This window comes from Terrapene carolina, unplaced genomic scaffold (assembly GCF_002925995.2).
Source record: "Terrapene carolina triunguis isolate 2854851 unplaced genomic scaffold, T_m_triunguis-2.0 Scaffold629, whole genome shotgun sequence".
Lineage (NCBI taxonomy): Eukaryota > Metazoa > Chordata > Testudines > Emydidae > Terrapene > Terrapene triunguis.
This window is the reverse complement of record NW_020664980.1, coordinates 19339378-19365788: the sequence shown is the minus strand read 5'-3', so window position 1 is coordinate 19365788 and position 26411 is coordinate 19339378. Positions and strand designations below refer to the sequence as shown.

Here is a 26411-nt window from a genome sequence, read left to right as displayed (position 1 = left end):
CCCACTGTGAGGCAATGGCTTAAATACATCCCACTTCATTCCCAGCCACCTCGCTCCCACCCCACCGCTGCAGGGACAATGCCCCAGAGCCCGCTGCAGGAGGGACGGGCACTGCAGAGCAGTCATGCCGCATCTACACACAAGGGAGGTGCAAAGTGTCCAGGCAGTGCAAGGCACATGAATAACTGGACAGCCAAGGCTCCGGACAAAAGGGGCCATCACCAAGGATCCGGAGAACATTGGTTAACTCAATCAGATCTGCTTCAAGGTTGCCTTGTTAGACAGGGTATTAGTGTGCTGCACAGCTGCCCAACACCACCGATAGTGCTGCAAAGGTTCACCCAAAGATCTTAGCTCCCTACCTGACAAACGTTCTCCTTGAGGGCTGCTCCTCCTCCTCGCTCCCCCTGCATCCTTTTGGATGAAGGCACTCCATGGTCATTCTCAGACCCATCCTCATTGAGCTCCTTGGGGCTTGCAGCACTCCCATGGATAGGTATCTCCCCCTTTAGAAAAGAAATCCAGAATTCGGACGGTCAGTATTTCCTGGCCCACCCTCTGGACTGTTAGTTTGGCTATCAAGCACATACAGGTTTTCAGCTGGGCTGCAAGCAGTGCCTCTAACTCTCATCCTGCCCGCAGAGGGCCCTTAATGCCCTGGGGAAAATGCCCTCCGCACTGTTCCGCTCTGAGGTTTCATGAGGGAGGAAGCTTTGGTTTGTGCTTTAACCACAGGTATTCAATTTGGCTAGCTTGCTGCCCACGACCCATCTTCATGGGGCTCTCTCTCTGGATTAATTCTGCCCCAACCTGACCCAATAGAAACACTCAGTTTGGTGCCAGAACAGGCCTGGAGCTGCCGATCTGGCCCAGAAAGCTTCCTCAAGGCACTGCATACACATTCCACTGGATGAGATGCAAATGAGCAGAGCATGGTCAAAGCAACCATTATTTCATTGTGCATGTCAGAGCGCCAGGAACACACGGACAGTATTTGAACTAGGGAGGTTGGCTGTAGCGATGCTAGAGAACCAGCTTGCTAGTAACTGATCCAGTGGCACTGCGCCAGTGCAGCGAGTCCACCCGAGCTGTCTCGTTTAGGGTGCAGTTCTATTCTGCAGCCACGTGCAAGGCTGGATTCTACGGCCAGAAGGGACCCTTCTGATCATTTAGCTTGATCTCCTGCACCGCACAGGCCACAACTGCCAGTGGCACTAAAGCATCTTTCAGAAAAAATCCAATCTTGCTGTAAAGACTTCAAGTGATGAGAATCCAGCACATCCCTCGGTGAGCTAAGTCAACAGCTCCTTGCAAGGTCCGAGACGAGCAGCAGCAGCTGCAGAACTTCCAAACCAGGTGGGGGAGGTGAGATCTTTTATTGGCCCCACCTGTGTTGGGGAGAGAGACCAGCTTTCGCGCTCACACAGAGCTACTCTTCAGGCCTGGGAAGGAGAGCCTGTCTGCATCTCTGTGGGGAGCTGGCCCCCACACTGCAGCAGCAGACCACAAGGAAAGGAGAGTTCCAATTCTCTTATGGAAGCCAGGTCCCCGGGGCACTGCCTGGGGTTGGGAATGTCCCGTGGGTGCCATGGGGATGAAGGTGTGCATGGCAATACACCAAGTGTGGCAGGGGCATGGGAGCAAGATGGCAAATGTGCCTGAGATCCTTGAGGGATCTGAGCAATTGGACTCACTGAACTTTGTTGCAGGGCCGTAGCAACAAAGAACGTGGCCCCCTCCGAACGGTGGCCCCCTCCGAACATATGTCCGGGCGGGGCCCCTTACAATGCAGAAACTGGAATGCGGTATTTATTTTGCCACTTTTAGGGGCCCCCTTCCTTGCGGGGCCCCCTCCGGTCGGAGGGTACGGAGGGCACTCGCTATGCCTCTGCTTTGTTGGAGTGTAGGTGCATTGCATGTGCCTATCCTGTGCCCATTCCCATCTAGCCCAGAAAGGCTGTCACTCCAAGGTGGGCAAGCCCTAGAGGAGCCCTGTGCCTGGTTCTGACAGGCAATAAGATGGCCTGGCACATGCATCACGCAAGGATTTTTGAGAACTCTGCTCTTTTCAGAAGCAGACAGACTCGCACTCTTCCCACAGCATAGACAGGGAGGTGTCACAGAATCACTGCATACCCGCTGCTCCCCTGGCTCACCAAGCCATACCCTGAGTACATCTGCACACTCAGAAGGCACAGAGTGGTGGTCCAGTGTGCATTTGGAAAGCTCAAAGCAAGAGGAAGGTGCTGGTGACATGCCAGGACAGTCAGGAACACGAGTCCCCTCACAGCTGTCTGCTGTATTCTGCAAAGGCTGAAGTATTCTTGCAGCAATCATTCGCAGCCAGACTGAAAAGCAATGCCACCCAAAGCAATGACTTGCACCTGGTGTGCAAACAAAACTGAGACGCTGGGGCCACATCTTTTGTCTGGGCAGAGAAAGCAGCGGGGATGGATTATGTTGAGGTGTGCAAATGTCAGCGTTCCCTGCTGTTAAACACCATCGCTAGGGCTGCAGGTTTGTCATGGTGGTAACAATGTCACAGATACTGTGATTTTTCTGTTTGACGAGGGCTTTTCCTTGTGTCTCTGACTTTACTGAAGCTGGTTTCCCAAATGCTGGGTCGCTGACCTGGTGTGGAGCGGAGGGTGAGCCCCGGGGAGCGAGCAGTAGCTCCTGTCCCATGAGGCTGAACCTGGCTCCCTGCTATGGGAACTGCAACCTGGGGCATGGGTTGGCAGCGCTGCTCAAGTTTGGTCTGGCCGCCCTCTATGATGACCGAGGCAGCTGGGCCAGATCTGAGTAAGTGGCACTGCAAACTGACATTCAGGGCTGCAGTGCCACTCACTCAAATTTGGCCTGGCTGCTGCTCTGTTATCATGACCGAGGAATGGCTGGGCCAAACCTGAGAGGGACGGCAACCCCTGCACCAGTGCAATGGCTGGAAGGGGAAGCCAAGCCCAGCCCCAGGGAACAGGAGCTGTTGCTGGAGGGTGAATGCAGGGTGGATTCAATTTCCAGTCCCCCTCCCTGGGGCCCTCTCCTCCGCACCAGGCCAGGATTAGGGTTGTGGTGCAGGGGCAGAGGGTGCTGTTGTGGGTGGTCAGTGTCCCCTCAGGAGCAGAGGGGGGGGAGGGGAGGCAGCGGCAGAGGGGAAGGATGCTGGCCTGTTGGGGACTCCCCCAGGAATCTGGACCCTGGGTGGGGCACAATAAAAGACAATATGAAGTTGGTGGGTCACCATGCTAAAAAGTTTGGGAACCACTGTCATAAAGTGGATTGAACTTGAAAACTTGAAAAAATGTGTATTTTATATAAAGAGCTACAGAGAGTTGACTTTTCCAGCCTGTGATGTCACACACCATTTCCCCAGACCCCTTTGATTCTTACTACATTTCCCAGGGCTGCTCTGTGATTTTTGATTTAAAAAACACCACGAGAGATCTGCAGCCCTAATCACTGCCTCCTTTGCTAGTGCGTTTCTCCTTGTGTAGATGCCACCGTCACTGCAGACATTTTTAACCTGACAGGAGTTTGTAGGGAGGAGTTCTGGAGCGAAGTAGGGATGCACGGACAGCACACTGAAGTACAGGACAGAGATAAATGGAGCAAACCATGTTTATTAAGCACACAAAAGTGGAAGCTCAGCAGCAACAACAAACTAGATCAAAACCACAATACTACACACCAGGCACTTCTGCGGACGATAGTGTCCCAGGGAGCCTGAGTCGCTCTGTCCAACTCGTTGGCAGGGATAGAATGCCATGGGAATGCACAGGAAGGAACAGACCAGTATGGCACAGACCCAAATTAGTTGCCACCATCCTGTACTGCAGCACTATACGAGGCGGTGGTCTGTACAGGGCAGATGCAGGGGCCTGTTAATGGGATAATGGCACTAACTGGCTGTGTCTTTGAATGTGCTTTCTCAGGCATTCATTCCCTCTGGAATGCTTGCTCCTGCCTCCTCCTTTCTCTGCCATGAGGGACGTATTACGTCAGAGTCCTCTTTTCCCCACTTGGCTTCTTCTGCCTGGAAGCTGCACATCCGAGCAGAGTCCCCTTTGCACATCCCCCTGCAGCTCCAGGGACAGATCCTTTTGTTCTCCATTTCCCCCAAGGACTGGTGAGGCGTTTAGCCCCCTGATGTTCTCAGACGCCCGATCCCTCTCCTGCTCAGCGACGCAGCAGTGGTCCCTGTAACGAAGAAGAAGAAGAGGGTTAATAGGTTTACTGACGCTGGAAACCCTTGGAATACCAAGGAATGCAATAGTTCTGGTTCCTGCTCACTTTGGGATTCCAGTGCCACTCACAGGACCTATCTGAGCAAGCGAGGGCAAGGGCTTGGGTTATTCTCCTGGATAACACATGAGAACATGCTCAAGGAGCTGGAGAGGCACCAGGCATTTCCCTGAGGGATCTGGAAATTAGTATTACTCCTGATCTGATTAGTCATCTAGCTGGGCAAAGATTACCAGAGACTGCTCTGAAATCTGGGGGGAAATTCTCTCTGCTGGACTGCTGCCCCATGTTTGCAGAGGAGCACTGCGGGCTTTAGATAGGGCCATCATTCCAAACCTGTTGCTCATGGCTGACCTCGAGCAGTTTGCTATCAGTAATGCTTATGCCTGCATTTCATGCTTTCAGTGGAAAGCAGAATGAAATAGGTGTGCAGCTAGACAAGAGCAGATAAATAGTGCACTGCTTTGGTGTGGGGCCAACAGAGACAATGTAGCCTGTGTGTGGGGCCATGCTGCCCCAGGTGTGGTTTACTGCAGTAGAATACTCCTGCCAGGACATCTTGTGTATTTCAGGGTTTGACCGAAAAACCCATCCTGCTTGGCTGCCCTTTTGAGTCCAGGCACATGCATGGCTAAGCCAGTCACTGTACACTGAGGGCCTGGGACTTCTGCTCTGGCTTGGAACAATGCTCCAAGCAGCCAAATGTAGAAGGGGTGGCTGAACCTGCTGGAGCGGACCCAGCTGGGCAGGGGGTGGAGTAGGAAGTCGCCATGTGCACAGTGGGAGGGAGACTTCTGCTCTCATGAGTTTGCAACTGAACATTTCTCATAAGAACCAGACACATTGCCGCCGCCCTCCCCCCGCCCCGAGTCTGCCAAACCAGCCCTGGTCAGTGAAAATAAAGAACAGCCACGTACCTCGTACAAAGGGCAGGCCTCTCTTCCTGAACCTTCTGCCGCTGTCTCTGCAGCCTACGATTCACTGAAGAGTCCTGGGGAGCCTGAGCCATATCCCGGACTTGCCCACCCCAGCGCTGTCACCCCGCCCTGCCTGGCGCTGTCCAACAGTGCGTCAGGTTTCACAGGCAGGCGAGAGCAGAAAATACAGTCTTGCACGAAAGGAGCAGGTTTCCTCTGCCCCAGAGCAGCTGTTATTCTTCCACACTTTGCTGTACTGGACCTTCAGGTGCGTCCGTCTCCCCACACTGTCCACCCGAGTGAGGGCTACCCTGCTGGCAAGCCATCTGGACACCCACTCACAGTCCAGGGCACTCTGAATGACAGAGTTCAGCTGTGACGGGATCTCCTTGTCACCCTAGATACTCGCAAGTGTCCAGACATCTCTCGGAGGCCAGATGGCAGCAGGCTCACACCATGGCTGCTAGGAGACCTGCTCTGGAACTGGCGCGCTAGAACACACAGCAATCACAAGCAAGTGGAAGCTGGCAGGAAACAGCGCACAATGAGCTGTACAGGGCCTCGGAAAACTTGTTCCCAGGCCAGCAGAAACTACCGCAGAAAGGCCACCGCTGCCATGACTGGGGCCCGGCGAGGAAGAGGTGGGAAGGCTACCTGCACACCTGTGCTTGCCAGCTCCACTAGCACTGCACAGGGGGGACCGCCATGGCAGGGGACAGCAAAGCGGTTAGCCTTGCTCGGGTGAAAAGCTATGAACCACTGGGAGCCATTACAGCAACAGAGTGATAAGAAATGCCGACCACTGGCTCCTGACATACATCCTGAGAGCACTGGGTGCTGTTCACGTTGTGCCATTTGAAATGGGAGTACCAGAGGTGTCCCTCCTCTCCCAGGTCATGTCTTGGTGAGACCTGGCTCACTCCTAAAAGGCGAAATGTGGCTGTCAGAGATACTGTTATGAGCGGTCTCTGGCAGGGCGCTTTCAAAGAGGGAGTGACCCACTGGGGGCAGGGGAAACACCCCAACTCTGACCTCTGGATTGGGGGCAGAATTTTAACAAGGGGTTGCCAGAAAGCAACCAAGAGCCCTGACCTCGCAAATGGCTCTCAGGACCCTCTTCCACAGCTCTGCAGCTAATGCTGGAGTGCAGAACGCAGATGAAAGGCGAATGCAGCGTAGGATACGTTCGTACTGCTGATCAATACGCAAGAAGGCAGCATTCCCAGATGCAGCAGCCAAGGCCTTTCATTTGAACGAAAAACCTTCCGAACTGGCAATGCAAAACTACCGATCAAATTCTGCTCGGTCACTGCTTAGAACCGTCGCTCACGGTGAAATCAGCTGAGCAACAGCCCCAAAATTAAGCCCAAGCTTCAGGGGTCTTTAAAAAACAACTGCTAATTCGAAGTGACACATTCCGTTTACACTCAGAGCAACGCTCCTCTCCCCCATCTAGCCAAGCAAATGCTGCCGAGTTGGTTTTTCAGACGACACTTTGAGGAAGGAGAGAGGAGGTTAAAGGGTTCCTTGATTAAGTTTGCAACACCTAGGAGGACTAGCAGTACCTCAGAACTGGGAGCTTCCCCCAGTGCATCTTCACTCCGCCCTTTCTTGTAATGCGCTGTGGCTGGGGAGTATCGCTGTCTCTTGCGCTTTCTCTGCTTCTCAGGGAGTCTGTCAGGAGCTGATGGGAGAGACACGTGTCAAGACAATGGAGAAATAACGGTTCTCCTGGCCATGAGCAGTGCAGTGAATCCTGCAGTTCAGGCTAGGAAGCTCCGAACTCGTCCCACTGCACGAACAGATAATGAGGCCAGGCCCAGTACAAGCCTGCAGGCAATGCCTTGGAATGCAATTCCCAAATGGCTGTACTGGTGACACCACCTGTTCCTGCAGCCCCTCACAGGGGCATGGACCTGGGAAATGGGGATTCAGATTGAGTTTTCCTGCTGCCATGCCAAAACCAAACAAAGCCATTCCTGCTCTCCGAGACCCCAGCGGGGAAGCACTGCGAGAGGTTTAGAGATTTTAAAGTTATTAATCCAAATGCTGATCAATTGTCCCTCTTCCCTAAGTGTTGCAACTCAAACTTCCTTGACTTTGGCTCAAGGGAGGGAAAAAGTGCACTACAACTGCACAATTCTCTGCTGGCAGACCGGCCCCCACTGAGCCTGGTGCAGGGCTCCCTGTGGCACAAGGCCCCCACAACAGCCGCAAGAGACGCACTCAGTAACACCCTCACTTTGGGCCAATGGCTAGGGGTGTGAATCCCACACTGGGCCTTGGCCTGGAGGGGCACTGAGCAGTAGAGACGCTGCCTTCCATGGAAGGTGTTTGTGTCCAGTGTCTCCACCGCCCACAGGAAAGGGAAGATGCACTGCCATCTTTTGATAAATGAAAGCAATCAAATTGAGAGTCCAGGGCATTACTCCTTCGGTCGCTGCCCAGGCAGCGCGAGAGCGATTACTGAGCACACAATATCCACCGTCCGTATTCAGTCACAGCAATGTGTAACGTGCTGGCTTGGCACCTGCATGGTGACAGGTGCTAGAGAAAAAGCCAATCTGGTTCCACAGGCCACCGTCTTTAGGGGGTCATGGAAATTCCCACTGCCTCCTCCCTTCCAGAATATAGGGCTTTCAAAACTGGCTTTCAGGAGAGACAGAAATCCCTAAATTTCGGTACCCAAAAAAAGATCATCATCAGTAACAACTTGGCAGGACCTCAGGAAAAAAACTGCACTGAGAAACCTCTATCTGAACAAACTGAAAGCATCCATCTAACCCCAGCCCCACCCAGGCCAGTGCTCTGGACACAGAGTGCCACTCACAGCTGTACCGTGCTCTCTTCACCAATTTCACACTTTACAGAGCTTACGGGGAGGTGGGGGGGGGGGCACAACTTCGAACAAATCATTCAGTTCTCCTGAGAGGTAAATGCCCTCTGTAGGCCCTGACTGGGCGCTACACACACACGCTCTGCTGCCACAGGCACTAACGAACGTGGTTTGCCAAGAGCCCTGGCACACCCCACCCCAGGAATGGCACCAGGAACTCCTTGCTTCATTGCAGATGCCTCGTGTTTCCTACCTTCTCCGAGATCCAAAAACTGGGGTGTGGCATAAAATTCAGAAAGGTCACTCTCCAGAGGGCCAGCATCAAAACACTGGGAATAAACAAGATTGAAACAATTTACCAGTGGCATTCAGATACGAGCAAGGAGATGTGTTTTCCTGAGCAACTCAAGCTGAACATTTTTATGAACTGCTGTTACAAGTAATATCTCAGGCCTGGTCCACACTACCCCCCCACTTCGGACTAAGGTACGCAAATTCAGCTACGTTAATAACGTAGCTGAATTCGAAGTACCTTAGTCCGAACTTACCGCGGGTCCAGACGCGGCAGGCAGGCTCCCCCGTTGATGCCGCGTACTCCTCTCGCCGAGCTGGAGTATCGGCGTCGACGGCGAGCACTTCCGGGATCGATCCCAGAACGTCGACTGCCTGCCGTCGGACCCGGAGGTAAGTGTAGATGTACCCTCAGATTCCAACGAATCGAAGGAGATCAGAGAAAACAGGACCCTGTCAACTTTCAATTCGTTTGCTGTGTGTCGGACGAATCTTTGCATATAGCAAGTCAACGCTGGCTGGGCAGCGGGAGTGCTCTGGCTGCTGCTGATCATGCTGACCAGTGTCATCTCACTGGCTCCTTGTGCTCCCCGTCTGTTTGTTGAATCCACCTGTTGTCTCTCATCGTACACATAGCCAGCGAGCTCACTGGGACAGAGCCTGTCTCTTTGCCATACATTCGTACAGGGCTTAGGACAACGGGGCACTGATCTCATGGTGCTGCCGCACCACTAACATTAACAATCCCATTGTCTGGGGGACTTCACGCGGCAACAAGGGAGAGAGAAACATCTTTCGAAACAGGAAAATGCAATTATAAACCCACAAAAATTGGCAAGGGCTCTTGGGTAGGCACAAAACCTAAAATGCATGCACAATTCTGGTCTCCCGTGTGTAAGAAAGATGAATTCAAACTGGAACAGGTGCAGAGAGGGGCTACTAGAATGATCCTTATGAGAGGAGACTCACAGAGCTTGGCTTGTTTAGCCTAACCAAATGAAGGCCTAGGGGAGATCTGGTGCCTCTCTATACATATATCCGAGGGATAAACACGAGGGAGGGAGAGGAGTTATTTAAGTTAAGGGCCACTGCTGGCACAAGAACAAATGGATATAAACTGGCCATCAACAAGTTTAGGCTTGAAATTAGATAAAGGTTTTTAACCATCGGAGGAGAGAAGTTCTGGAACAGCCTTTCCAGGGGAGCAGTGGGGACAAAAAAAAACTAACAGGCTTCCAGACTGAGCTTGCTATAGAAGGGGTGCTATGTTGGGGTTGCCTGTAGGGCCACATGGCTCATCCATGACTACTATTAGTGAACATCTCCAAAGGCCGGAGTTGGGGCACTAGAAGAGGAAGGCTCTGAGTTACTACACACAATTCCTTCCCGAGTGTCAGGCTGGTGGTTCTAGCCCACTGATCACCATATTTCGGGTTGAGAAGGAATTTTGCACCAGGTCAGATTGGCAGAGACCATGTGAGGTTTTTCGCCTTCCTCTGCAGCATGGGGCATGGGTCACTCGCCGGTTTCGGTGGATTCTCTGTCACTTGAAGTCTTTAAATCATGATTTGAGGACGTCAGTAACTCAGCCACAGTTTAGGGGTTTATTACAGGAGTGGGTGGGGAGGTTCGGTGGTCTGCGATGGGCAGGAGGTCAGACTAGATGATCATGATGGTCCCTTCTGCCCTTAAAGTCGGAGTCTTTTTATCTCATTTTTTGAAATCATGTTGCCTGGTGAACATTAGAGACCAATGGGTGATTCTCCTTTAAACATCAGAATCCAATGCCATAGAGAGCAATTTGAATATTTCATACCATCGGAACCCCATCAATTTAAAGTACAGGTTTGAGGAGACCCAGCTAAGACACAGTCTGATGTTCACCAACTCGCAGAGGAGGGTAATGAAAGAAATGTCATCCCCACTTCAGAGAAAGTTTGGTATATGAAAATTTTGGGGCAAGGACCTCAGGATCAAGATCAAGCAGCAACAGAATAGAATGCATGGAGACTCCCTGCTCTCCAACCGGAAGTCTACTATAGAGCACTTCCACCTGGGTGTCCTGCTGAGATCCTGGAGTTTCCTTTGCCAATGCAAATTAAAGGAGAGGGATGTTTCACAGCAGAAACTATCCAGTCCTCATAAGAAGCAAAGTTGTTTCCCTCCTTATCTAACTTCAATTGTTTTATTCACCGTACTACACAGACCAAAATCTGGCGACTCAGCACAGGGCTCATATGGCTAAACTTGGCCTGGTGCTGGCAGGTTTTTGTTAGTACTGTCGGGAAGCAATGCTAGTTGGGATGAATTTATAAGGAGATTTTGTATAACATGTTCTGAATCGATTTGCACTGAGCATTTCCCAAAAATCATGAGCTGTCACTGTAGCCGAGGACATACTGCTACCCCAAGAGCCTGAGATCCACATTATTACATCATAGTTCATATCTGCAGCCAGCTAGAGACACAATCTGGTGTCTGGTATTTAATTGCCAGCTAGCATTCAGGGTCCGCTGGAAGGAATGTACCTTCTTTGGAGGAGTCCACCCCTCCTTCTTTGGCATAAACACAGCATCCAAATCATTGGATTCCAAGAGCTTCTTAGTTGGCTTCCTCTGACGCTTCCTCTCCAAGTTCCCTGCAATAAAGTTCTAGTTAGGGAAAATACAATTTCTTTAACTGGATTCAGACTAACAAAATCCATTATCAGATACTAACTGACATTTAAAACCTCATCTGCCTGCTACCCCTTGTGTCTCAGACTGTAGGCTCTCTGAGGCCGTGACTATTAGGTATTTTACATGTGTGGAGCACCCAGCGTTACACACCTCAATCTGGCTGTGCTCTTTAGGTTTTACCACAATATTGATGTTTAAACAACATCATCGAACTCACAGAAAAATTGGAGCTGTCAGGTCAGACAGCACACGCCAGCAACGCAACTTAGAGAAAACCAGGCAATCAACAGCTACATCATTCAACAGTCCACTGACCACCCCTCACCAGTCCCCTTCTCCACCTCGGCGAGTTCCCTTCCACCACCCACATATCTCCACCTCCATCCGGAACACCAGCTGTCTGTACCGTTATGTGTTCACATATTACCATCAGGTTGGTATGGCTTCAAAAATTACATTTTATGTACTTCTATATTTGATTCTGTATTGGTGCATTTAGGTGAGTGAGGGTCCAGTTGCTGGTATAAGCGTTTGGGGCAGTTTCTTCAGACCATAGCTACAGTGCTTCTGGTCTTGCAATCACGGGGACAGATCAAGTCTAACTCAAGCACCTGCTTCGTACAGATGCAGCAACTACACTATGATCCTGTTTATCCAAAATGTTTTGGGGACCTCAAAAAACTTTCAGACTAACAGGAATATAACTGTTGCAAGCAGCATCCATGCAGAGATAAACATGATCAGAAAAAACGGTTACCGTCTCATAGCTGTTGTTCTTCGAGAGGTGTTGTTCATGTCCATTCCAATCAGGTGTGTGCGCACTGCGTGCACGCCAGCCGGAAGATTTTTTCCCCTAGCAACATCCCTCGGGTCGGCCTGGGCACCCCCTGGAGTCGCACCTTCATGGTGTCCAATATAGAGCTCTGCCAACCCACCGCCCCCTCAGTTCCTTCTTGCCGGCTGCTCCGACAGAGGGGTAGGAGGGCGGGTATTGGAATGGACATGAACAACACATCTCGAAGAACAGTTACAAGAAGGTGAGTAACCGTTTTTTCTTCTTCGAGTGCTTGTTCATGTCAATTCCAATCAAGTGACTCACAAGCCTAAGTTCAGGAGGTGGGGTCGGAGTCTTCAACTGACTGGAGCACGGCTCATCTCTGGCCTGCTGGGTGATCGCATAGTGCGTGGCGAAAGAGTGTATGGAGGACCACGTCACTGCTCTGCAGATTTCCTGGGTGGGAACCTGTGCCAGGAATGCCACTAAGGAGGCCTGAGCCCTGGTGGAGTGCACGGTGATTGAAGGAGCAGGCACCTTTGCCAAGTTGTAGCACTCCCAAATGCAGGACGTGATCCATGTCGAGATACGCTGAGAGGAGACAGGAAGACTTTTCATTCTGTCCGCCACTGCCACGAATAACTGGACGGACCTTCAGAACGGCTTCGTTCTCTCGATGTAGGAGGCTAGTGCTCTGTGGACCTACGAGTGAAGCCTCTGCTCCCTGGCGCTGGAGTGCGGCTTAGGGTCGAATACAAGGAGGAAGATGTCCTGGTTGAGGTGAAACTGGGAGACAACCTTTGGGAGAAAAGCTGGGTGAGAACTGAGCTGAACCTTGTCCTTATGGAACATAGTGTAAGGGGGCTCTGATGTTAGGGCCTAGCTCAGACACCTCCTGGCTAAGGTTATCGCTACCAGAAACGCCACCTTGTATGAGAGAGAGAGCAGGAAGCACGCCACCAAGGGCTCGAATGGCGATCCCGTAAGCCTGGAAAGGACCAGATTGAGGTTCCAAGCCGGGATAGGCTGTCGGACCTGTGGGTATAGCCTGTCGAGACCTTTTCGGAAACAGCTGACCAATGGGTTGGCAAAGACCGAGCAGCCCTCTGCACCTGGGTGGAAGGTGGAGATGGAGGCCAAGTGAACCCTTACTGATGACATTGACAGCCCTTGCTGCTTGAGAGGGAGAAGATAGTCCAGTGTAAGTGGCACTGAGGTGAGCGTCGGGGACGGGAGGTGCTGCTCCGACCAGATTGAAAATCTCTTCCACACTTGGCAAGGTAGGTGGCTCTCGTGGAGGGTTTCCTGCTGCCAAGGAGAACTTGTCTGACTTGATCAGGGCAGGAGAGCTCCCCTGCGTTCAGCCATGGAGCTTCCACGCGGTGAGGTGGAGCGACTTGAGGTTCGGATGTTGGAGGCGGCCGTGATCCTGCATTATTAGGTCCGGGAAGAGTGGCAGGGTGACCGGGGTTTCCACGGACATGTCCAGGAGTGATGTGTACCAGTGCTGGCGGGGCCACGCTGGAGCTATCAATATCACCAGAGCTCGGTCCCTGCGAATCTTGAGGAGCACCTTGTGAACAAGAGGGACGGGCGGGAACATGTATAGGAGACGGCCTCCCAATGGGAAGAGGAACACATCTGCGATGGAGCCTGGGCTGTGACTCAGGAAGGAGCAGAATCGCTGACACCTCCTGCTGCGTCGCGTGGCAAACAGATCTACTTGGGGAAAGCCCCACTGATGGAAGATTGAGTTAACGACATCCGGGCGAAGGGACCACTCGTGGCCGTGGAACAACCTGCTGAGGCTGTCCGCCAGCTCATTCTGTATTCCAGGGAGGTACAATGATTGCAGGTGTATTGAGCGCTCTACACAGAAGTCCCAAAGCATGAGGGCTTCCTGGCACAGGAGAGAGGAGTGTGCACCCCCGTTTGTTGATATAAAACATTGCCATGGTGTTGTCTGTTCTGACTGATATACATCTCCTTGCTAGGTGGACTCTGAAAGTCTGGCATGCCAGGCACGCCGCTCTCAGCTCCCTGACATTGATGTGTAGAGCGAGAGCCGCCTGAGGCCAGAGGCCTTGTGTCCTGAGCTCTCCCAGATGTGCCCCCAAGCCCAAAGTCTGACATGTCTGTCACTAGCAAGAGGGATGGCTGGGGGCTGGTGAAGGGGACCCCCCTGCACATACTACCTGCGGGTCGAGCCACCACAGGAGGGAGTCGAGTACCGGGCAAGGCAGGGTTACGATCCTGTCCAAACTGTCCTGGGCTGGCCGATACATTGACGCTAGCCATGACTGAAGAGGTCGAAGTCGAGTCTGGCATGCTGTACTACGTAGCTACACGCAGCCCTGTGTCCTAGAAGTTTCGGGCAATTATTTGCTGTGGTGATGGGGAACTGCCTGAGACCTCGAATGATGTCGCTGAGGACTCAAAATCTCACTTCGGGAAGGAACACCCTGGCCTGTGTTGAGTCCAGCACCGCCCCTACAAACCCTATCCTCTGAACCAGGGACAGCTTTGATTTTCTCTTGTTCAGTAGGGGGCCCAGTTCGTCGAATGTCATTCTTATGAAGGCGACTTGCCTCTCTACCTGAGCCCTGGAGTGGCCCTTGATCAGCCAGTCATTGAGGTACCCGTCGCCTGCGTGCACTTGGTGAATACTCGGGGTGCCGCTGACAGGCCAAACGGGAGGACTGTGAACTGGTAGTGGGTGTTGTTCACCACAAACCTGAGGTATTTTCTGTGGGACGGAGTTATCGCTATGTGAAAGTACGCGTCCTTCAAGTCAAGGGCGGCATACCAGTCTCCTTGATCCAGTGAGGAGATGATGGAGGCCAAAGAGACCATGTGGAATTTGAGTTTCTTCACAAACTTGTTGAGTTCTCGCAGATCTAGGACGGGCCTGAGCCCTCCTTTGGCTTTCGGTATTAGGAAGTACCGGGAATAGAAGCCCTCGTCCTTCTGCTCCTGAGGAACCTCTTCCACTGCCCCTAGCGAAAGGAGTGAGTGCATCTCCTGTGTAAGGAGTTGCTCATGAGAGGGCTCCCTGAAGAGGGACAGGGAAGGGGGGTGGAAGGGCAAGAGGGCGGAAGGGCAAGAGGGCACAGAATTGGATGGAGTATCCCCTCTCTACCGTGCGGAGCACCCAGCGGTCCGAGGACCATGCACGGTAGAAAGGGGATAGTCGGGACAAGAAGGTAAGGTGGGGTAGATCCAGTTCTCGATCTGGTAAGTCGTCCTCATGCGCGCCTTCAAAAGGCCTGTTTCTGGCCTGCAGAAGACTTGGTCTGGCCAGAGCTCTGGCCTGAGGATGGGTGTGGCCTCTTCCCGCCTCTCCTATTCCTCCTCCAGGAACTGTTCTGTCCGTTTTGCTGGTAAAACCGCGGACATTGCGGCCTGAAATGCCTGCATGGTGTCGCCAAGATCTAGACCTCCTGCTGCTGGACCTATCCGAACGATAGGACTCTGAAAAAGATGACCACAGAGGAGTGGTACTGGCTGGTGCCGAAGAGCGGTGCCAAACCTCTGGGAACTGATGCCGTTTTCTGCCCCGTGGGTGGTTGGCGCTGGGGAGTGGCGTGCTGGAGATGGGGAGCAGCATGACATCATCGCCGGCTTGCCCCTAGAGGGATAGGCAGCCTGGCTGACACTGGTGCCTCGTCCTTCCTTGGGGAAGGCGGAGCCGTCAGGCAAACAAGGTCCTGCGCTGCCTTAAAAAAGTCTCCGGAGTGGAGGGGAGTTGAATGTCCCATCCTTGACAATCCGGAGAATGATAATAGGCCGGACTCGACTGGACTCCTTGCGGGGCAGGAGTTGACGAGCCCCTGGGAGCTGCCGGGCCCAAAGTAGGCTGGATGGGCTGAAGCCTCCCTGCCGTTGGCTCCTTAGGCTTAGAAGGGGGAGAGCGCCCTCTCTCCTGCCTTTTTTTCTTCTGGGGCACCGGGGATACAGATCAGCACCTACCAGAAGTCTAATGTTCAGTGCTGTGTCGGTGCCGGGAGCCCTTAGTCTCCTTTCTAGGAGCCGACTCGCGCGCTGTCGGCACTGGTTACTGCACACGGAGGAGGGACACTGCTAAAGGCGCTTGCAGAAGCAGGAGCGAAGAAAGTTCCAGCTAGCCATCACTGGCGATAAGAAGGAACTGAGGGGGTGGCCGGTTGGCAGGGCCCTATATTGGGCACCATGAAGGCGCGACTCCAGGGAGCGCCCAGGCCGACCCTACGGATGCTGCTAGGGGGAAAATCTTCCGGCTGTAGTGCATGCGGCATGCACACACTTGATTGGAATGGACATGAAACAAGCACTCGATGAAGAAGAGGGAGTTCTGAATACCCAGGTTTGGATAAACACGTAGTATGCGGAGAGCACATCACGTTATGGACAATGCTAGGAAACGTGAAGTGAGCAACTGGTTCATTTGGCTACCAAGTTTATAATTTATGCTTGCTCGCTTACAGCCACATTACTGAGTTTAACAAAACAGAAATCAGAGAGCAGTTCCTCAGCTTTCCAACACAGCTCTGAGTCAGAATTCCTGCTGCTAGATGCAAAGCAGACTCACGCGTTTCAGAAGGGAGGCATGCTGCATATCGCTTACCTGATTTCAGGAAACGTTCCTCTGCCTCCAGAGAACAAGCAGAAACTTCAGACACATCAGGGGAAGATAACATCAGCTCCGGCAAGTCTGAATGTCCATCTATGAGTAGGTCAGTGGGCTCAGAGGAACGGGAAACTGGCTCTTCTAACAGCAAATGTTCTGCTTCAAGGACTGGAGGAGCATCTTTGGTTGAAGAGGAAGATGGAGTTGACACCAGAGGGTTCTGCTCCAGCTGCACATTCCGGAGATCACTTCCACGACTGCATCGTGCTGAAAGCCTTTCCTCTCCCTTGAACTCAGACCTCTCCCGGGAACTCACCTAGCAGCAGCAACAGATACAGATGGAAGTGGGTTTAACCTGCCCCTTGCTATGCACAGCGAGAACACAAACAACATACTGCGGGGATACAAACCAGAGCCCGAGAGCAAAACCACAGAATGGGAGTTAGCAGCACAACGCTCTCACCTACCCTTTGCAATTGCTCCTGGCCCTTCTTTGATTTTTTCTTAGGTGCAAATATCTGATCATATTCTTCTGCATATTCCAGAAGCCGTTTGCTCGGCTTTCTAAGGCGTTTCTTTTCTGAATATGCTATGAAAAAAGAAAACAGCTTCAGGATGAAGTTTCTGAGAAGAGCAAAAGGCTGGCATGAACTCCCCATCTAGCCTGTCCGTAGAGGTTGCTCCAGCACTGTTTTCCGGAAGCACCATGAAGAAAGGGCAGTGTAATCCAGAGGAGAAAAGTCCTTCACTTGATTCTCTTGGACAAATCGTTATCTTTAAGGCCTGTCTGCACTGTGACATAAGCCTTGTGGCACAACCGCAGCTGGCTGGGTCAGCTGACTGTCTCGCTGGGCTATAAAAATGCAGTGTAGACATTCAGGCTTGGGCTGGAGCCTGGGTTCTGGGACCCTGCCCCTCCCAGGGCCTCAGAGCCCTGAGTCTACACTGCAATTTTATACCCCACAGCCCAAGCCCGAGTCGGCTGATCCCGGCCAACTGTGGGTCTTTCACTGCAGTGTAGATTCTAGTTCCTAACTTATTAACCCTTTCTTGGCACAGTGGGTGAGATTTTCAAAAGTGCCCAAGAGAGCCAGGCACCCTGAACTCTCACTGGCAGTCAGAGAGAGCTCACCAGCAGATCCTACACACTGCACGTTCCTCAGGGCACAGACCTGCCTTCCATAGTTTGCAAAGCATTGTAGTATTACAGAAAAATAAATGATAAAAACGCTTCCATTCATAGATTCCGAAGCAAGAAGGAACCATTGTGGTCATCTAGTGTGACCTCCTGCATAGCCCAGGCCAGAGACCTGCCCCACAATAACTGCTAGAACAGTACTGTTAGAACAACATCCAGCCTTGATTTAAAAATTGCCAGTGATGGAGAATCCATCACAACCCTCAGTAAATTGTTCGTGGTTAGTCACCCTTCCTGTTAAAAAAACATATGCCTTATTTCCCATCTGAATTTGTCTAGCTTCAATTTCCAGCCACTGGATCATGTTAGAGCTCTCTCTGCTAGACTGAAGAGCAAATTATTAAATATTTGTTCCTCATGTAGATACTTGTAGACCGTAATCACGTCACCCCTTAACCTTCTCTTTGTTAAACTGAACAGATTGAACTCTTTGAGTCTGTCACTCTGAGGCAGGTTTTCTAACCCTTTCATCATTCTTGTGGATCTACTCTGAACCCTCCCCAATTTATCAACATTCTTACTGAACTGTGGACACCAGAACTGGGCACAGGATTCCAGCAGTGGCCGCACCAGTGCCAAATACGGAGGTAAAAAAAACTAATCCTGAGGGAATTCTGCGCCAAAAAAATAAATATTCTGCACACAATATTTTAAAATCTGCGTATTTTATTTGTCAAAATAACACAATATAATCACACCATTTTCAATTATTTGCTGACAAGTATTTTGAAATAAATTACCAAAAGAATTGAAAATGGTGTGATTATATTGTTGTGTTTCTGTGTTATTTTGACAATTAAAATATGCAGAACTTAGCAAAATTTAATTTTTCAGTGCAGAATTCCCTCAAGAGTACCACGGTTGTGTGTGGCGCAATCTGGATGCAGACAGCTCGGTGGGGGGGTCTGGGTGCAGGGGGGAATCTGGATGCATGGGGGCGCAGTACGGGGTTCTGGGTGCAGGGGGAATGGGACTCTGCAGAGGAGTCCAGGTGAAGGTGGTTAGAGCTCAGTGGGGGGGGAGGGGAACTGGGGTTCAGGGTGCAATTGGTTGGGACTCATTAGGATGGGGTTCTGGGTGTGGGAGGCGCCTGATGCAGGGGGTGAGGCTCGGCAGGGTGGAGGTTTGGGGGGCTTGGTGGTGGAGTTCTGGGTGCAGGGGGATCCTGATGCGGAGGGGGCTCAGTGGGGAGGGGTTCCGGTTGCAACAAGGGGTCACTGTACAGTGAGCTGCTCCACATCCACCCAACCCCTATGCATCCAGACACCCCCCCGCTGGGCCCCCCCCCCCCCCCCCCCCCCGTGCAGCCAGACACACACACATACATCCCACGGTGCAGAGCTTCCTGCAGCTAGGGGAAGTTTCTGGGGCTTGATCTGACCCAGCCCTGGCTGCTCCATGCAGGGAAGGGGGAGGGGGAACTCAGTCCCAGGTTGGGGGGGGGGGGGAAGAGAGAGAGAGCAGGAGGATGGAGACCAACGTTCCTGGGTGGCCAGGGAATCCCCAGACCCCTCGCCCCTGATTGATTTACCTCTCCCGCCCTGAGCTACCAGGGAGGGGTGAGTGAGTACTAGTGCAGCTTCTCTTTGCTTCCCCACAGAAACCATTTTATCTGCAAGGAAGCAAAGGGAATCTGCGGGGTGGGGGACAGGAATTTTTCTGCTGCGCTGCAGGGGCGCAGAATTTTCCCAGAAGTAAATAACCTCCCTATTTCTACTTGAGATTACCCCGTTTATGCATCCAAGGATCACCTTAGCCCTTTTGATCACAGCATCTCACTGGGAGCTCATGCTCAGCTGATTATCCATCACGACCCCCAAACATTTTCAGTCGCTGTCTCCCAAGACAGAGTCCCTTATTGTGTAAGTATGGCCTACAGTCTTGGTTCCTAGATCTATCATTTACATTTAAGCGTATTAAAATGCATAGTTTGCTTGGCCCCAGTTCACAAAGAGATCCCTGTCGCTCTGTATCAGCAACCCGTACTCTTTATTATTTTCCACTCTGCAATTAGTGTGTCATCTGCAAACTTTATCAGTCAAGATTTTTGTTTCTTCCTGGTCATTGATAAAAATTATCAATAGCATAGGGCCAAGAACCATTCCCTGCTGGACCCCTCTAGGAAGACACCCACTTGATGGAGAATTCCCCGTTTACTATTACATTTTGAGACCTGTATCAGAGGGGTAGCCCTGTTAGTCTGAATCTGTAAAAAGCAACAGAGGGTCCTGTGGCACCTTTAAGACTAACAGAAGTATTGGGAGCATAAGCTTTCGTGGGTAAGAACCTCACTTCTTCAGATGCAAGTCAGAAGTGAGGTTCTTACCCACGAAAGCTTATGCTCCCAATACTTCTGTTAGTCTTAAAGGTGCCACAGGACCCTCTGTTATTTTGAGACCTATTAGTCAGTTTTTAATCAGTTTAATGTGTGTCATGTGCATTTTATGTCATTCTAATTTTTAATCAAAATGTTCTGTGATACCAACTCAAATGCCTTACAGAAGTCTATTACATCAACACTACTACCTTTATCAACAAAACCTGTAATCTTAAAAAAAGATAGCAAGTTAGTTTGACAGGATCTATTTTCCATAAACCCATGTTGATCTGCATTAATTACACTTCCCCTGTTAAATTCTTTACTAATGAGTCCCATACCATCTACTCCATTGTCTTGCAGATATGTGTGTCAGGGTTCCAGGCCTATAACTACCCCAGTCATTCCATTTAGTAGTTTTAAATATTGGCACATTAGTTTTGTGGAACTTCTCCAGTGCTCCAAGCCTTACTGACCATCGACACTGATCGTCCAGCGAGTTCCTCAGCCAGCTCTTTTAAACTCTTAGCTAAACCTCTGACAAGACTCCTAATAGCCTGTGCTGTATTGCCGTGCAACACACCTAAACCTTGTAAGCAGCAATGAATAGCTTTCTACGCAATAGGCTATTGGAGCAGGACGCCACAACACTTACTTCCCCCTTTGCTCTTTGAGACACGCCACCACTGGTTTTTGAGCAATGCTGTTCTACTGACTTTCCATCTTTCCTCGTTGAATCATTAAACAACCTTCTCAGGAGATTCCCATTAGTCACGGAACGTTTAAAATCTGATCACTTCAGTCTCTCCAGAGCTCAGAATCTTAGGAACAAACCAAAAATATCTTCCTCCTTCATGAGCTTTTTGTGCACCTCCATGTGTGCGTAGGAGGGGCTATTCTATTTATTTTTTAACTGAGGCACTTCATAACAAAGTGGGAACAGTGGGAGGCCGGGCAGAATCTCGGTGCCTTATTGAGACTTCATGCTTACATAAGTACAAAAAAAATCTACCTGCGCCACAAGTGAAGCGACAATCCCTGTTTGCTTACAACAGCTCTCTCCAGCAGGCAGCAATGCACCATGTAGGGTGCTGTCAGGGTGAGGTACAGGCCCCGGTGCATAGCTGGCCTGGAAGCCAAGAACGTTCTATGCCACCACCACCACCCCGCACACAGCATGTAGCACTGCACTATCAAATGGTTATTTAATATTTTAGCTCACAGGATTGATCTGTACGAAGAGACTCAATTGAACAGTCAGACCACCTCATTCGCCAGCCAGATTACTTTCTTAAAAATATCAGCCATTAGCAACTTCCAATCATCCTCCCTTTTTGCTCATTTGGTGTAGCAATTACACTGGTACCAGAAATATTCCATTTGAATTGAGAGGGCAAATAATACTGTAGCTGAGAACTTCCGCAGCTCAGGATACAGCCTGTAATTATAGTTATGCGGGAGCACTACTATAGTTAAGGTTGCATCATGACATCTGTTTAAAGGTGGACCATTCTAAGTCCTCTGAAATCAACGTGCTTAGTCAGATTTCTTTGAAATTAGGTGTGCCTCAGGAGAGCGCAGGGTAGGATTAGTGACCCAAATTTGGAGTCATTTGAGCCAAGAGTTCCAGAGATTTAAGCCCCAGCAATAAAATAGCCATTAAAAAAAAAACCTGTCTAAGTGGCGTGTCTTTGCCTAGAGATCGAACTACTGATGTGATGCAGGTCAGAATGGTCTCAGCGGAGTATTACCCAAGGTAGTGCATGGCACCCCCTGAATCTCTGGGGACCTAACTTGTGAAGTGTATTTAAGAAAATGGACATTTTTACACAGTCCATAACAGACACATAACTAGAGGGTTTCTACTCCTGCCATTTTATATGCTTTAAAGCTCAACTCTTGTAAGTGCTCTAAAATCCAAATGATTAATTGAAGTGCTTTGAAATTCGGGGTGCTTCACAGGGGTTTAGCACAGCATTAGTGATCCAAATTTGAGGTCATTGACTGAGAGATTCCCAAGTTACAGCCTCTCCCCCAAAAATAGTTCCCTTCTGCTGCCTTATAGTGTTAAACTGAGCAGTACAAATGACTGCATGAATCACAGGCCTCCTTGAGATTGATGGCTATGAACTCACCCTTCCACAGACATATCTAGGGGTAAATCAACCAGAAGCCGGCTCCAAAGACAAAAACATTTTGAAGTGAGTGGCTGCAATTTGAGAGTTGTGGGTAGCAATTTCATTTTGGGGGAAATGTAATCACAATATTTGGGGGGGAAATTAGACACGTGTTTGCTTCCTGGGACGGGGAGAAGTAGTAGGGGGTGAAGAAATGGGGGAGTGGGATTTTGGCCTGCAGCGAGGGGAGGGAGATTCTGGGGCAGGGGATAAATGGGGATGGAGGGTAAGGGAGGCAAAAGGGGTTGGGGGCTCAGGTGGGGGAGCCATGGCATCCCACAGCTCTGCCAATGCACCCTGGCTCCCTGCACCACCAGCTCTGCCAGTGCACTCTGTGACCCAAGAACCCCTGTGCCAACTGGCAAGGGGCACTAAGGGGATGCCGAGCGGTTACAGGAATCTCCTGAGTCTGACATGTGCACCCTAGTTCAAAGAACGTCCGGCGAGATCTCAAACGAAAGCCGGGGTCAATATTATGGCGAAATGGATGGATGGTTGTGTGAGGAGTTACATAAATATACTGAAAATACGTCCTTAAAGTCTGTGTCTAAGGAACGGTCCCAGCAAAGGGGAAAACCAGATTTTCGGTCAGACAGGAGTTGGCGAACAGGAGCGCAAAGGGGAGGTTTGGGAGGGAGTTCTCCAGGTGAAGGAGGACCAACTACAGATTGGGGAAGGGGAGGTTGTCTGCTAATTTATTTGTCTATTTGTTTGCTATTTGCTTGCTCGCTTGACAATTATTGTGTGGGCTGTTTTGGGGGCAGTGAAGGAGTAAACAACACTTCCTTAGTCACTTTCTCCGCACCAGTCATGATTTTATAGGCTTCTATCACATCCCCTCCACCCCCATCCTCTTTTCCAAGCTGAACAGTCCCAGTCTTTTTAATCTCTCAACATACAGAAGCTGCTCCACACCCCTGATAATTTTTGTTGCCCTTCTCTGTACCTTTCCCAATTCTAATATATATTTTTTGAGATGGGGTGCCCAGAATTGCATACAGTATGCAAGGTGTGGGCGCACCAGGGATTTATATAGTGACATTATGATATTTTCTGATCCCTTTCTTAACATTGTTAGCCTTTTTGACAGCTCGGAAGAGAAATCCTACTGAAGAAAATCAGAATATCAGGGTTGGAAGGGACCTCAGGAGGTCACCTAGTCCAACCCCCTGCTCAAAGCAGGACCAATCCCCAACTAAATCATCCCAGCCAGGGCTTTGTCAAGCCGGGCCTTAAAAACCTCTAAGGAAGGAGATTCCACCACCTCCCTAGGTAACCCATTCCAGTGCTTCACCACCCTCCTAGTGAAATAGTTTTTCCTAATATCCAACCTAGACCTCCCCCACTGCAACTTGAGACCATTGCTCCTTGTTCTGTCATCTGCCACCACTGAGAACAGCCAAGCTTCATCCTCTTTGGAACCCCCTTTCACGTAGTTGAAAGCAGCTATCAAATCCCCCCTCATTCTTCTCTTCTGGAGACTAAACAATCCCAGTTCCCTCAGCCTCTCCTCATAAGTCATGTGCTCCAGCCCCCTAATCATTTTTGTTGCCCTCTGCTGGACTCTTTCCAATTTTTCCACATCCTTCTTGTAGTGTGGGGCCCAAAACTGGACACAGTACTCCAGATGAAGCCTCACCAATGCCGAATAGAGGGGAATGATCACGTCCCTCCATCTGCTGGCAATGTTCCTACTTATACAGCCCAAAATGCCATTAGCCTATTGGCAACAAGGGCACACTATTGACTCATATCCAGCTTCTCGTCCACTGTAACCCCTAGGTCCTTTTCTGCAGAACTGCTGCCTAGCCATTCGGTCCCTAGTCTGTAGTAGTGCATGGGATTCTTCCGTCCTAAGTGCAGGACTCTGCACTTGTCCTTGTTGAACCTCATCAGGTTTCTTTTGAAAGAAGCATAAATTCTGGCAAGTCAAGTGTGAAAGTATAATTAGTCAGGCCAAAAAAGAATTTGAAGAGCAACTAGCAAAAGATAAACAGAAGAAAAAAAATGTAAGTCCATCCATCAGAAGTAGGAAGCCTGTCGAACAATCAGTGGGGCCACGGGACAATTGAGGAGCTCAAGGAGCACTAGAGGAGACAAGGCCATTGTAGATAAGCTAAATGAATTATTTACATCTGTCTTCATGACTGAGGATGTGAGGGAGATTCCCAAACCGGAGCCATTCCTTTTAGGTGACAAATCTGAGGAACGGTCCCAGATTGAGGCGTCAATAGAGGTGGTTTTGGAATAAATTGATAAATTTAATAGTAGTAAGTCATCAGGACCGATGGTATCACCCAAGAGTTCCGAAGAAACTCAAATATGAAATTGCAGAACTACTAACTGTGGTATGTAACCTATAGCTTAAATCAGCCTCTGTACTAGATGACAGGAGGATAATTAATGTAACAGATTTTTTTAACAAGACTCCAGAGGTGATCCTGGCAATGACAGGCCGGTAAGCCTAACTTCAGTACTAGGCAAATTGGTTGAAATTATAGTAAAGAACAGAATTATCAGATACATGGATGAACATGACTCTTGGTGAAGAGTCAACAGGGCTTTATATAAAGGGAAATCATGCCTTGCCAATTCTTTGAGGGGGGATCAACAAACATGTGGACAAGAGTGATCCAGTTGATCTAGTATATTTAGATTTTCAGAAAGCCTTTGACAAGGTCCCTCACCAAAGGCAATTAAGCAAATTAAGCAGTCTCATAGACATTAATGACGGAAGGGAACATCATGATCATCTAGTCTGACTTCCTGCACATTGCACACCACAGAATCTCAGCCACCCAGTCCTGTAATAGACCCATAACCTCCGGCTGAGTTACTGAAGTCCTCAACTCATGATTTAAAGACTTCAAGTTACAGAGAATCCACCATTTACACTATTTCAAAGCTGCAAGTGATCCGTGGCCCATGCTGCAGAGGAAGGTGAAACCCCCCCAGGGTCTCTGCCAATCTGACCTGGGGGAAAATTCCTTCCCGACTCCAAATATGGCAACCAGTTAGACCCGGAGCATGTGAGCAAGACCCACCAGCCAGACACCTGGGAAAGAATTCTCTGTAATAACTCAAAGCCCTCCCCATCTAGTGTCCCATCACCAACTTTTGGAGATATTTGCTGCTAGCAGTCGCAGGTAGGCCACATGCCACTGTAGGCAGTCTCATCACACCATCCCCTTCATAAACTTATCAAAGTCAGTCTGGAAGCCAGTTAGGTTTTTTTCTCCACTGCTCCTCTTGGGAGGCTGTTCCAGAACTTCACTCCTCTGATGGTTAGAAACCTTCACCTAATTTCAAGCCTAAACTTGTTGATGACCAGTTTATATCCATTTGTTCTTGTGTCCACATTGGTGCTTACTTTAAATAACTCCTCACCCTCCCTGGTATTTATCCCTCTGATGTATTTACAAACAGCAATCATATCTCCCCCCAGCCTTCATTCTGTTAGGCTAAACAAGCCAAGCTCTCTGAGTCTCCTCTCAGAAGGCAGATTTTCCATTCCTCACACCATCCTAGTAGCCCTTCTCTGCATCTGTTCCCGTTTGAATTCATCTTTCTTATGAGGTCTCACCAGTGCCTTGTATAATGATACTAACACTTCCCTGTCTCTACTTTAAATACCTCGCCTGATGCATCCTAGGACTTCATTTGCCTTTTTCACAGCCGTATCACATTGGCAGCTCATAGTCTTCCTGTGATCAGCCAATACACCCAGATCTTTCTCCTCCTCTGTCGCTTCCAGCTGATACGCCCCCATCTTATAGCAAAAATTCTTGTTGTTAGTCCCTAAGTACATGGCCTTTCACTTTGCACTATTAAATATCATCCCCATTTCTATTACTCCAGTTTTCAAGGTCGTCCAGATCTTCTTGTATGGTATTCCGGTCCTCCTCCGTACTGGCAATACCTCCCAACTGGCTGTCATCCTCCATTTTATTAGCACACACCCACTTTTTGTGCCAACATCATTAATGAAAATATTAAATAAGATTGGTCCCAAGACTGATCCCTGAGGAGCTCCTCTAGTAACCTCCCTCCAGCCTGACAGTTCACCTCTCCGTATGCCCGTTATAGTCTCCCCTTTAACCAGTTCCTTATCCACCTTTCAATTCTCACATTAATCCCCATTTTCTCCAATTTAACTAATAATTTCCCATGTGGAACTGATCAAATGCCTTACTGAAATCCAGGTAGATTAAATCTACTGCATTTCCTTGACCTAAAAAAAAATCAGTTGTCTTCTCAAAGAAAGATCAGATTGGTCTGGCATAATCTACCTTTTGTAAAACCATGTTGTATTTTATCCCAGTTACTGTTTACCGCTATGTCCTTAACTATTTTCTCTTTCACTTGAGGTCAAAC

The 26411-nt window shown here is 50.0% G+C and overlaps 1 protein-coding gene across 1 annotated transcript in view; it reads right to left on the bottom strand.

Moving 5' to 3' along the window:
• NSD1 (nuclear receptor binding SET domain protein 1) overlaps positions 1 to 26411 on the bottom strand; it is a 110669-nt gene that overhangs the window by 26947 nt on the left and 57311 nt on the right. Inside the window, exons 5-10 of the mRNA XM_029913399.1 lie at positions 16813 to 16934; positions 16343 to 16661; positions 10815 to 10924; positions 8249 to 8324; positions 6725 to 6843; positions 363 to 506 (exon numbers count right to left, since the gene is read on the bottom strand). Coding sequence (XP_029769259.1) covers positions 363 to 506; positions 6725 to 6843; positions 8249 to 8324; positions 10815 to 10924; positions 16343 to 16661; positions 16813 to 16934 — 890 coding nt within the window. The remainder of the gene's footprint in view (positions 1 to 362; positions 507 to 6724; positions 6844 to 8248; positions 8325 to 10814; positions 10925 to 16342; positions 16662 to 16812; positions 16935 to 26411) is intronic.